Genomic DNA, 12,808 nt, shown 5'->3' on the forward strand with positions numbered 1-12,808 from the left:
GCCGACCTTTCAGGACTCTTCTTCATCTCATGTTGTGGATTTTAATTATTGATTTAATTTTGTATCTGTACAGTTTTGTTGCCTCTGGGACACTGTTGCCCACCTTGTTGGTGTGGTCTTTCATTGGTTCTATTATAGTTATATTTATTGAATATGCCCGTAGAAAATTAATCTCAGGGTTGTATGTGATGACATATATGTACAGTGATAATAAATATACTTTGAACTTTAATTCCTCACCAATGCTGTAAATGATTGTTTAACTACAACATGCATAGGAAACGTCGACTGTTTATTCATTTCCATAGATGTTGCCTGCTCTGCTGAGTTTCTCCAACAATTTGTGTGTGTTGCTTTGAATTAACAGCATCTGCAGAATTTTATAATGATTACTCTTCCTTTCAACACTTCCACCCTCTCAACTACCGAGAAGCTGGAGCTCGGCCAATTCTTCTGACGACACTTGAGGGCGGGGCGGATAACCAACGCGGTGACGTCACGGCGTAATGCCCCACACGCATGCGCACGGGCCCCAAGGGTAGTGCTGGCGGATGTTGTGGACTTGGTCCTGGGGCCGGCCCGGGCTATTGGCTCTAGGCGACTGCCGATGCTCACTGTCCCTTTCTGTCTGGTTGCGGGACCGTTTGCTCTGTGGTTGACACTCCTTTTGTCCAGGTGTCGCTCGTATGGCGGTAAGAGCGGTTTCTGAAGCAACTTCGCGTCTTTTCCCCCCAAATGGCAACAAAGGGTGGGTGGGGAAGGTGATCGGGGAGTAAGGGATAGTGATCGGAGAGTAAGAGAGGGTGATTGGGGTGTAAGGGAGGGAGGGGTTTTAGTGGGATGAGGGAGAGTGGGTGGGGAGGAAGGTAGATTAGTTAAGGGGGGTAGGTGGTTGGGTGGTATGGTGAAGGGCTAATGGAGGGTTGGTACGGGGAGGGGTTAAAGGAGGATGGGTTTAGGGAGGAGTCAGAATTTGGGTATGGGGAGGGGTCAAGGGAGGGTGGATATGGGAAGGGGTCAAGGGAAGGTGGGTTAAGGGAGGGTGTGTACAGGAGAGGGGTTGTGTGGGGTAGCGGAGTAAGTGCTTAGTGGAGGGGGTAGGGAGAGGATGAGAGGGGGCAAAGGCAGGTGTATAGAATTCTTTGATAAGAATAACGTCCAATTTTGGTTCAGATGTTTTAATACAGATGAAATAAAACAAATTTAATTAGTTATACAATATGCATAGCAATATTTTTAATCAAGATATTATAGTTGGTTATCTATGTGTTACATGTTCACTTCTTATCATAACTAGTTTATTAGTCCCCGTCTTTTCATACAGACAGCTTGCTGCTGCTGCCAATTTAGGCACCTTATTCTGATTTTTTTATGTTTTCCTTTCGTTTGCTTTGTGATGTCCCTTTTGGACTTTTCTTTCTACCACTCAGCCTTACATGAACCTTCATTCTATTGGTGACTGTTTCCTGTTAACCTTTTCTGTTTTCATCTAGATTACTATCCCTTCATGGCCTTCCTGTCAGTGATTATTGGTAATTCTGGCTATGGTGCTTATTGTATTAAAGCTCAATAATCACAGTGGGCTCAACGTTTGCTTCTGGCAACCAACTTGCTCAACCTGTTCCTATGGAGGTTATTTACCAATTTCAACTCCCCCTAATCTGTCATCAAAGTCAAAAGTCAAAGTCAATGTACAAGTACAGTTGCAATGAAAAACTTAATTACAGCAGCGTCATGTGCCGCATTCCTTTGGCCTCTGTTCCTCCTTAATGTATACTACTTATTTGTATTGTTTATTAGACCTTGACTTTTTCACAAACTGGGTTGAATTTATGCTTTATCACTCAGTGGATATGCTTGCCATCATTCTTAAATTGCCTTGGCCTATATCACGTCTTAGCACTTGTGCATGCAGCTCACTTATTTCAGACAGAGAATATAGAAACAGTACGGCACGGTTAAACTAATTCTTTCTGCCTACGCAGGCTTATGGACATTGATGTGCCTAAATGTCTCTTAAATATCTCTACCTATTTGCCTCCACCACTACCTGTGTTCCAAGCACTCAACACTGTAAAAAGAAACTTGCCCTGCACATCTCCTTTGAATTTACCCCCTCTCACCCTAAATGCATGCCCTCTGATATTAAACGTTTTAACTCTGAAGTAAAGATACTGGCTAGCTACTCTTTATGCTTCTCATAATCTTATAAACCTCTAACAGATCTCCCTTCTCTCAGCCTTCACAGCTCCTGAGAAATCCCAAGTTTGTCCAACCTCTCTTTATAGCATATGCTCTCTAATCCAGGCGGCATCTGGATAAACCTCTTTTGCACCCTCTTCAAAGCTTCAACATCCTTCTTATAATGGGGTAACCAGAACTGAATGCAATACTTTCCAGATATGGTCTAACTATAGCTGCAACATAACTTCCCAACTCTTAAGCTCAGATTCCTCAACTAATAAAAGCAAATGTACTATATACTAACCTGAGTAGCTACTTTCAGGGAGCTAAGGATGTGGACCCTGAGATCCCTCTACACATCAACACTTAAAGATCTTGCAAAGGATAAAGATCAGTGGATTGCTTGTCATTTGGCTGAGTTAAATTTATTCTCCTCCTATATCTGCAAATGATCTGTATCCTGACGAAGGGTCTTGGCCCGAAACATCGACTGTGCTTTTTCCTGTGGATGCTGTCTGTTCTGCTGCGTTCCACCAGCATTTTGTGTGTGTTGCTTGAATTTCCAGCATCTGCAGATTTCCTTGTGTATCTGTATCCTTTGCCAGTTTTCCACAATATAGTCCACAATATAGTCTTTGTGGCGTCTGCAAACTTACTAACCCGCTCATCTACATTTTCGTCTAATTTCATCCAATTTTTTATGTCACACACATCAGAGGTCCTTGTATGGATTCCTCTGGAGCACCATTAGTCACAGATCTCCAGCTGGAATAAGTCCCATTAACCACTATATTGTCTTCTATCGTCAGGCCAATTCTGAATCCCAATTACTTTTCCACCCGAATGTTCTTTAAGAAACCCAGCACTACCTCCTTTATCTCAAAATGCTATCGTAAATTTGCATGATCCATACTTATGTCTTTAACCATTCTACATCATTTTCCTTAGTGATTACTGGTAACAATACTGTGCTGTTGCACTGACGAAGTACTCGTTAGAACCTCACCCACATCTTCCACCTCCAAGCACGTGTTCTCTTCAGTATCTGAATGGTCCTGCCTTTTCCTAGTTTTCCTCCTGATATATGTGTGGAAAGTCTTGGATTCTTATTCCTGCTTGCCAAGGACCTTCCATGGCCTCTCTTGGCTTTCCTAATTCCTTTGCATTTTTTTCTTGTTTCTTTATGATTTTTAAGGCCTCTTTGATTTTAGCTTACCAAACCTTACATATGCTTCCATTTTCTTGATAAAATTCACGATATCTCTTAATATCCAGCCTTCTCTGGGAATATATTTGTCCTGTACTGTGTAGTTACTCTTTAGCACCCTCCACTTAAGGAGATAAAGGAATTGTGGTCACTGTTCTGCTGAAAGGTCAGTCACCTGGCCATGTTCATTACCCAACAATTGGTTCATTATGGCATCTCCTCTTGATGGACCCTCCTGGATGCACCCAAGAGATCCTGCACCACCTACATCTTATAACAAGGTTCCAGTCTATATTAGGGAAGTTGAAATCATTCACTACAATAACCTTGTTATTTCACCTTTTCCTAATCGACACGCTTATTTGTAGCTCAGTGTTGCATGGCAACTGTGGAATCTGTAGTATAATCACATCAGGATGATTGCGATTTACTATTCTTTTCCTGATTAGCATCTAGCATTGGGAGTAATCCAGAAGCCCTCAAGATGTTGCTTTTTAGCCTCTTTCTTAACTCACTACACTCACATTATAGGATCTCTTCATCCTTTCTACCTGTGTCATTGGTGTCAATGTGCACCATGACCTCTGGCTGCTCTCCCTCCCATTTGAGAATTTTTGCAGCCACTTTGAGATGTCCTTCCGTCTCTTAAAACCCTCATCAGTTTATCCTTCTGATTTTATCTGAATTGTCCTCTCTTCTCTCTTGACCTCTTGTGTTTTTGAACTTAGTCGATCTCCAACAAATTCTTCTACTCTGCCTTCTCGGTATCAATCATATCATGCCTTTATATAAATATCTATATCTCCAAAATCCAATGCCTGCCTGCAATATTGTTGTCCATTGCAGCAAGATGTTTTTCATTCTTCCCTTTGTGACCAAATTTCCAAAGTGTACTTCCTCACTAACCTCCCATAATTTGACCTGACAGACTATTTTATTGTCTCTGCTTTCCATGTCCTTTTAAGTAATTTAGCAATTGTACTTCTCTCCTCAGGCATCTACTTCAGTCCTTCAGTTTGCTCTTTTAAGCAAATGGAGCACAACTTTGACTAATATTGGCCAAAGTTGTGGTCGTCATTAGATTTGTCACGAACAATGTAGGCACTACTCTGCCCTGTTTTTTTTTCACATACCCGTCTCAGCTTTTCATCCATTGTTAACCATCTGTTCAGACACCTCCCCCCCCCCCACATGCTTCACCCCCACTTCCAATAAGTGCAAAGTGATCCTGAATTTCTGAATTAGAAAAGCCAGTGAAGCTTAGATTTGCTCTGATTATATTGCAATGTGTTAATGAGCACATGCGTGGAATCTTCTCGTAAGGTGGGTGTTATTTTAAGTTTCTACTTAGTCTGAACAGAACAGTGAATGAATTTAGATTTTGGATGTAGTGGATTCCCACACAAGGTATTTTGAGAACTTAGCAAATCTCTGCCATCTAGGATAAGGCATAATTAATAGCTTGCCTAAAAATACATTAAAATCATTGTCATCATTTGGCAGCAGTTAGTATTACTGCATTGCGAACCATTCCATTAAATTTCAGAAGCAGAGCATGGGATAGCACTCCTGCTGTTTCACCAGAACTGCTGTTTTGAATGTGATAGACTGCAGTTACACATTCCCACCCAAGTGCAACTTAACTTAATTTCTGAGGAAGAACGTGGTACAGTGACAGACATGATAGATTCACGATCAGGTCTGCCATTCCATCTGATCCAGTGTGTATGTGTGACTAGCTGGATTAATTCTCCAAACTAATTGAAAAAGAAAACCAACTGAAAATGCTTTGTTTTTAAACTATCTTAGACATTATAGCAAACAATCTTAAGTACCATTTAAAAGTGGAAGCTGAAACACATTCTATATAGATAAAAGCATGCGTGGCTTAAGTAAATAAGTATAAGGCATTGCATTATTAAGGAACATGCTTACCATATTTTTAATAATGAATGAAACTTATTTTGAGTTCCAGTCATTGGTTATAGTTGTTTCATTTCTGCATGAGAGAAATCCATGGGGAATTAAAATTGCTGCATTAAAAATCTAATGATTGGGAAATTTGCTAATTGCAATGGTTTTCTTCACTATTTGGTTTGATTTTCCTGGAACAAGTGATACTGCTACAGCTGTAGCTATTCACATCGATGAAACAGCATCATAACTTTTCTGTGCAGATTTTTTTTGCAGTGGTGATATGGGTCTTGGTAGTATCTCCATGCCTGTTTTCTGTAAAAAGTACAGACTTTAGTCTGGACTTGTTTTGTTGTTGGCTTCAACAACACACCTGGTTTGCAAATACAAGTTACCTGTTTCATTTGCACACTGCCAAACAGTGTCTGCCCTCTTTTCCCCATCAGCACAGACCTTCTTTGTACATTATGCAAAGCTCCATTTCCAGGCAATTAATAGTTAATTTTTCAAGAAAGCGATTTGAAAATCTGCTTCCTTCTATCACTAGTTAGGCTTTTGTATGAAAGTCATTAGACAAATGTATCATTTTAAATGATATTTTACAAAATTACCTAATGCTGTTGTAAAAAAAAATCATAGAAATTTACAGCACAGATCAATGACCATTACTGGCTGAGGCCAACATAGACATATTGTGGCTTTTGCAGACTATTTGTTGGATGTAATCTGTGGCTTTTTATCCACAACTACTCATCTTTTTTTTTCATCTGCTCAGCCCACCCTTCCAACACCAAGTACAAAGTGCTTCTGGACGGAGCTCATTGTGATCACTTACAATGTCTTGTAAAAGTATTCAGCCCCCAACCCTTTGTTCACATAAATGAGTATTACAGCCAGGGATTTTGATCAATTTTTGATCAAAGTTTTATTTGTGAATAATATGGTCCTTTTTCTCACAGTACTGTAAAGCCCAAATACAGAGAAAATAGTAAATCATGAAAAACTAAAAATTCAAAACCTGAAATGTCAGCAATTCATAAGTATTCATCCCCCTTGGCTCAGTACTTAGTTGAGCCATCTCTCACTGCTATTACAGCCAGTAGTCTTTTTGGGTAAGCCTCTATTAGCTTTGCACAACATGATGGAGCAAGATTTGCCCATTCCTCTCAAAATTGCTTGAGTTGTGCCAGGTTAATTGGGGAGTGGCAGTGGACAGCAATCTTGAGGTCAGGATTCTGACTGGACCACTCAAGGACATCAATTTTCTTCACTTGAAGCCACTCCATGTTTGCTGTGGCAGTGTGCTTTGGGTCGTTGACCTGCTGAAAGATGAACTTCCTCCCCAGTTTAAGCTTTATGGCAGAGGCTAGCAAGTTTATTTTCATCCAGGATCTCTCTTTATTTAGAAGCATTTATCTTCCCATCCATCCTGACCAGATTTCCAGTCCCTGCTGCTGAAAAGCATCCCCATAGAATGATGCTTCCTGCACCATACTTGACAGTAGGGATGCTGTTACCAGGCTGATGCGCAGTATTAGATTTATGCCACCCGTACTGCTTAGTGTTGAGGCCAAAAAGTTCCATTTTAGTCTCATCTGACCGTAAAACCTTCTTTCCCAGCTCTACAGTATATTCTAAGTGACGCTTTGCAAAGTCTTTACAGGCAGGGATATGCTTTTTTTTAAAGCCAGGGCTTCTTTCTTACCACTCTTCCATAAATACCCTTTTTGTACAAAGCCTCAGAGATTTTGGGGTGATGAACTTCATCTCCAGTCACAGCCACTGACTTCTGCAGCTCATTCAGAGTGACTTGGTATCACAGTTGCCTCTTACAAGTGTCATTCTTGGCGACTATGTTTAGAGGGATGGCCTGACCTAGGCAGTGTGGCTGTGGTTTCATACTTTTTCCACTTTTTCATGATGGACTCCTCTGAGGTATGTTCAATCCCTTTGATCTTGTACCCTTCCCCAGCTTTGTGTTTCTCTGTTATCATTTCCCTGTCTTGTCTTGAATGCTCTTTTGTCTTCATTTTGGTTTGGTCTGTTGAAAATCTACAATACAGTTGGGCCTTGTAGAGAGGGAGTATTCTTAGTAATTGAAAACAGGTGATTATCTGGTCTTCATCATCAACAAATTGGGTGAGTTGGTAAGGTAATGTATTACACCTGAGGAAAGTTAGTGTAGTAATTACAAAGGGGACAAACACTTTTTCAGTCTCAATATTGGTTTTTAATTTGTAGTAAATTGTTGATGGGTTTTAGGGATTTTTTCTTTCGATTTGACATGATGCACAATGTTTTGTAGATTAGCTCAAAAAATCCTACTTCAATATATTTTAAATTTAGAAAATGAGGCAGTAAAATGTGAAAATAGTTGTGTGGGCTGAGTACTTTTTCAAGGTTTTGCTCACAACTGAGGTACTGGATCAAATTCACTTTACCATTCATAACTTTGTAGGTTGCATCATATAAGTCCTTATCTATTACATTGATACTTTGTCAAAAATATATTTTCCTAATGAGGCATGTCCTGGATCGTGAGGGTACTTAATGATGGATGTTGCCTTCTTGAATTATCACCTCCTGAAGAAGTGCTCAGTGGTGGAGAGGGTTGTGCTCATAGAACATAGAATAGTACAGCACAGTACAGGCCCTTTGGCCCACAATGTTGTGCCGACCTTCAAACCCTCCCACCCACCCATCCACCCACCCATCCATATAAACCCCACCTTAAATTCCTCCATATACCTATCTAGTAGTCTCTTAAACTTCATGAGTGTATCTGCCTCCACCACTGACTCTGGCAGTACATTCCACGCACCAACACTCTCTGAGTAAAAGACCTTCCTCTAATATCCCCCTTGAACTTCCCACCCATTACCTTAAAGCCATGTCCTCTTGTATTGAGTAGTGGTGCCCTGGGGAAGAGGCGCTGGCTGTCCACTCTATCTATTCCTCTTATTATCTTGTACACCTCTATCATGTCTCTTCTCATCCTCCTTCTCTCCAAAGAGTAAAACCCTAGCTCCCTTAATCTCTGATAATAATGCATACTCTCTAAACCAGGCAGCATCCAGGTAAATCTCCTCTGTACCATTTCCAATGCTTCCACATCCTTCCTATAGTGAGGTGACTGGAACTGGACATGATGGAGCTGGCTGAGCTGTGCAGCCTTTAATGATCCTTTTCATTGGAGCCTCCATACCAAGCTGTGATGCAACCAATCAGAATGCTTTCCACTGTGCCTCTGTAGAAATTTGCGAGATTATTTGTTGACATATCAAAGCCCATTAAACCCCTAATAATTAGAGCAGCTGGCTTACTTTCTTTGTTATTGCCTCAATATGGTGGGTCTAAGATGGAACTGAGAAAGCTGACAATAAGTCGAAGAAAAACCTTGAAAGCCATTGGAGTTGTGTCAATGTCTAATGGAAGGAATACAGACAAAGGCATTGGTACTGTGGCCTCAACTTGTTGAGGATTTGGATGAAGGTACAGTTGCTAAATTTGCTGTGTATACAGCTGGGAAAAAAAGTTATGAAGAGGATTTACTAAGCTGCGGCAGGATATAGGTACATTAATTGAATGGGAAAGGATATGGGGAAAATACGAAACTGTTCATTTTGGCAGTAAAATTGTTCATTTTGGTGAGTGATTACAGAGTTCTTGAGATGCAGAGAGATCTATGTGCCCATATTCATGAGTCTAATATGCAGATACAGCAATTAGTTAGGAAGGCAAACCAAGTATGATTATATGTGAGGGAAGATGAGTACAAAAATAGGGAGGTTGTTTTATCTACAAAGGGTATTGACGAGACCATATTTGAAGTACTTTTTACGGTATTTCTTTCCTTAAGGAAGATTGTAAGTGTGATGGAAGCAGTTCATATAGGGCTAGTAGAATGGACAGGTTACCCCATGAGGATAGATGGAAAATGCTGGGATTTTATTTGCTGGACTTTAGAAGGTGAGAGATGACTGAACTATAATAGATACTGAGGGGACTTGAAAAGGTAGATGTGGAAAGGATGTTTATTTTTCTGGGAGAATCTCAAACTAAAGGTTTTATTCTCTGAGGCCTTTGAGTCTTTGGAAATCTTTCTTAAAGCACAGTCAAAGGAGGGCTTTTCAATATTTTCAGGCAAGGTTAGACTTTTGACAGATTAAAAGGTTACCAAGAGTACATGGGAATGAAGGGTTAAAGGTGCAGTCATATCATGGAATGACAGAGCAGTCTTGAGGGGCTGAGTGGCCTATTTCTAATTTTGTTTATTATAAAATGAGATTTTCTCCCAATTTTTAGATCAATGTGGACACAGTATAGCCTCCCCAGTGCAGTAAAATTTTCTCATTCTGTAGTATTTGAGTGTCAGATTTGCTGATTTTTTTTTTGTGGGTGAAAACAAGAAATAATTTTTCACAACGTAGAAAATGAAGAAAACATCAGTTGGTAGTAGGAAACAGGTACAGATGATAACAAATATTAACAGAGAAGAAATTGGACTCTCTGCTGTCTCCTACCTGATTCAGATTACATTTACAGTTTGATCATAGCAGTTCAGTATTTTTAGTGCAGGACATGGCTGATCAGTTCATACTAATTATTTCCATTTGAAAATGGTCTTAAACAGCAGCAAAGCCAGCAACACTGCAGTTGCAATGCAAGTTTAAGTCTTTACCGCTTTTTTGTTTGGAGCTTTATGTGAGGAAGTTCAGCTAGACGTTGTAATAAAATGATCAGTAGTTGATACTAATGAGTGTGACTTGTGCATCTACTTCGGTATTTCAATATTTGATAGGTTTCAATGAGGTCTCCCCTCATTCTTCCAAATTTGAGTGCGTTCATTAGGCAATCCTAATCCTTTTATTCTTGGGATCATTCTTTTAATCCTCCTCTAGACCCTCTCAGATGCCAGTTCATCCTTTCTTAGATAAGGGGCCTAAAACTACTCAAAATATTTTTCTCTTAGGAAAGTGTATGGTCATGCACTTTGGTAGAAGGAATAAAGGCATAAATTGTTTTCTAAACAGGGAGAAAATTCAAAAATTAGAGGGGCAAAGGGACTTGGGAGCCCTCATGCAGGATTCCCTGAAGGTTAACTTGCGGGTGATTTTATTTATTTATTGAGATACAGTGCAGAATAGGCCTCTTGAGCCACACTGCCCAGCAATCCCCCGATCCAATCCCAGCCCAATCACGGGACAATTTACAATGACCAAATAACTGACCAACCCTATGTCTTTGGACTGTGGGAGGAAACTGGAGTACCCAGAAGAAACCCACCTGGTTACGGGGAGAACGTATAAACTCCTTACAGTCAGCAGTGGGATGAGTTGGTTTTAAGGAAGCAAATACAATGTTAGCGTTCATGTCAACATGATTTGTAGAAAAGCAAGGATGCAATGCCAAGGCTTTATAAGACAGTGGTCAGACCGCAATTTTCTCCCCGTTTAGAAAACACTGTATGCTGTTATTCCTTCTACCAAAATGCATCACTGTACACTTTCCAAAGAGAAATGATAATTAAACATGAGATAATTTCAAAAAATTAGAAAGAGAGACTTTGCTATAATTTCCTCAGGATATATCAAAACACCTTTTTCTAAGTCATATTGTTGATGCCGAATCAGATGTTAACTTGTCTGCAAGTTAAAGGTGTATTAAGATTTGAGCCCAAAATATTTCATCATTTATTTCCAAATCCTGCAATTTTGTCAGATGTTGTAGCACATTTGCAGCTGAAATTGTATTTGTTACGCTATTTCTTCAATTTGATATGACCTTTCGTGTCCATCTTAAAATCTTATTTTTATCAGCTCTGATGCACCCTTTCCTCTCTCACTCCATCTAATTTGAGCTTCTGGAATCTTAATTGACCTCAGAATACAAGGATGTTCCTTTAGAACAGAGAGGTATTTCTTTAGCCAGAGGATGGTGAATCTGTGGAACCATTGCCACAGATTGCTGTGGAAGCTAAGTCACGAGTATATTTAAATTGGAGGTTGATAGGTTCTTGATTAGTAAGGGCATCAAAGGTTACAGGGAGAAGGCAGGAGAATAGGATTGAGAGGGATAGTAAATTAGCCATGATGGAATGACAGAACAGTCTTGATAGGCTGAATGACCTAATTCTGCTCCTATGTCTTATGGTCTTATTACACTGGAAATTTTTTCGAAAGAGTTGCTTCCTCAGTTTTTGTTTATGATAGACTGCTTGAAGCTGAACACAAATATAATTTCAGACTACCTGTATCACATAGGAATTTGGAGAAACAACATTACCTTTTATTGAATATAATTGCATAACAGTGTGGACACTTTCAACTAAGCTAAAAATGTTTTGTTGATTATTTTGTTTGTCCTTAGTGAAGCTTCTCGCTTAAGTGTCCAACGATAATCACGCAGCATTTATGGATTCTAGTTACACTGATACCATTTCTCTATGACCACAATGTCCTGGTGAAACCTTTCACCATGCTCATCACTGACTGTACCAAGATTTTTGGGGAGAAGTCTAAATGGGAATGCAGAAAATGAATCTTTAGTGCCATATTGCAATTCATGGTTTTGTATGCTTACAGCATGTTGTCAACCAGCTGCATGTAATTTGGTGCTCTGTAGTTGCCAAGAAAAAATTCATTAACATCCTTGAATGCCTTCCATGTGATTTTCTCCAGTCCCACTAGAAGTTCTTCAAATTGCCTCTCATTGATGACTTGTTTGATTTGTGGACCAACAAAAATGCCTTCCTTAAAAACAAGCAACATATACAAAATTCTGGAGGAACTCAGCAGGCCAGGCAGCATCTATGGAAAAATAGTACATTTGATATTTTGGACCAAGACCCTTCTCCAGTCCTACCAAAGGGTCTCGGCCTGAAATATTGACTGTACTTTTTTAATGTTGTCTTTACATGGAGTATACATGTTTTATACAGTGCCTATAAAAAGTATTCATCCCCACCCCTTTGGAAGTTTTCATGTTTTATTGTTGTACCACATTGAATCACAGTGAATTTAATTTGGCTTTTTTTGACACTGATCAACGGAAAAAGACTCGTGTCAAAGTGAAAACAGATCTCTACAAAATGATCTAAATTAAATACAAATTTACAACACAAAATAATTGATAGCATAAGTAATCGCCCCCCTCAAGTCAGTATTTAGTCCATGCACCTCTGGCAGCAATTACAGCCTTGAGTCTGTGTGAATTGGTCTTAATCAGTTTTGCACATCTGGACACTGCAAATTTTCCACATTCTTCTATACAAAACTGCTCAAGCTCTGTCAGTTTGCATGGGGATCGTGAGTGAGCAGCCCTTTTCAAGTCCATCCACAAATTCTCAATTGGATTGAAGTCTGGACTCTGACTTGGCCACTCCAAGACGTTAACATTGTTGTTTTTAAGCCATTGTTGTGTAGCTTTGGCTTTATGCTTGGGAACATAGTCTTGCAGGAAAACAAATCTTCTCCCAAGTCGCAGTTTTCTTGCAGACTGCAT

The 12,808-nt window shown here is 39.8% G+C and overlaps 1 protein-coding gene across 2 annotated transcripts in view; it reads left to right on the top strand.

Annotated features, from left to right (window-relative positions):
• Window positions 1-530: 530 nt before the first annotated feature.
• LOC140187112 (phosphatidate phosphatase LPIN2-like) overlaps window positions 531-12,808 on the top strand; it is a 77,071-nt gene continuing 64,793 nt past the window's right edge. For both annotated transcript variants that reach the window (XM_072242072.1, XM_072242080.1), the window contains exon 1: window positions 531-692. In XM_072242072.1, coding sequence (XP_072098173.1) covers window positions 687-692 — 6 coding nt within the window. In that variant the 5' untranslated portion in view covers window positions 531-686. The remainder of the gene's footprint in view (window positions 693-12,808) is intronic.

The sequence above is a fragment of the Mobula birostris genome, chromosome 2 (genome assembly GCF_030028105.1).
Source record: "Mobula birostris isolate sMobBir1 chromosome 2, sMobBir1.hap1, whole genome shotgun sequence".
Lineage (NCBI taxonomy): Eukaryota > Metazoa > Chordata > Chondrichthyes > Myliobatiformes > Myliobatidae > Mobula > Mobula birostris.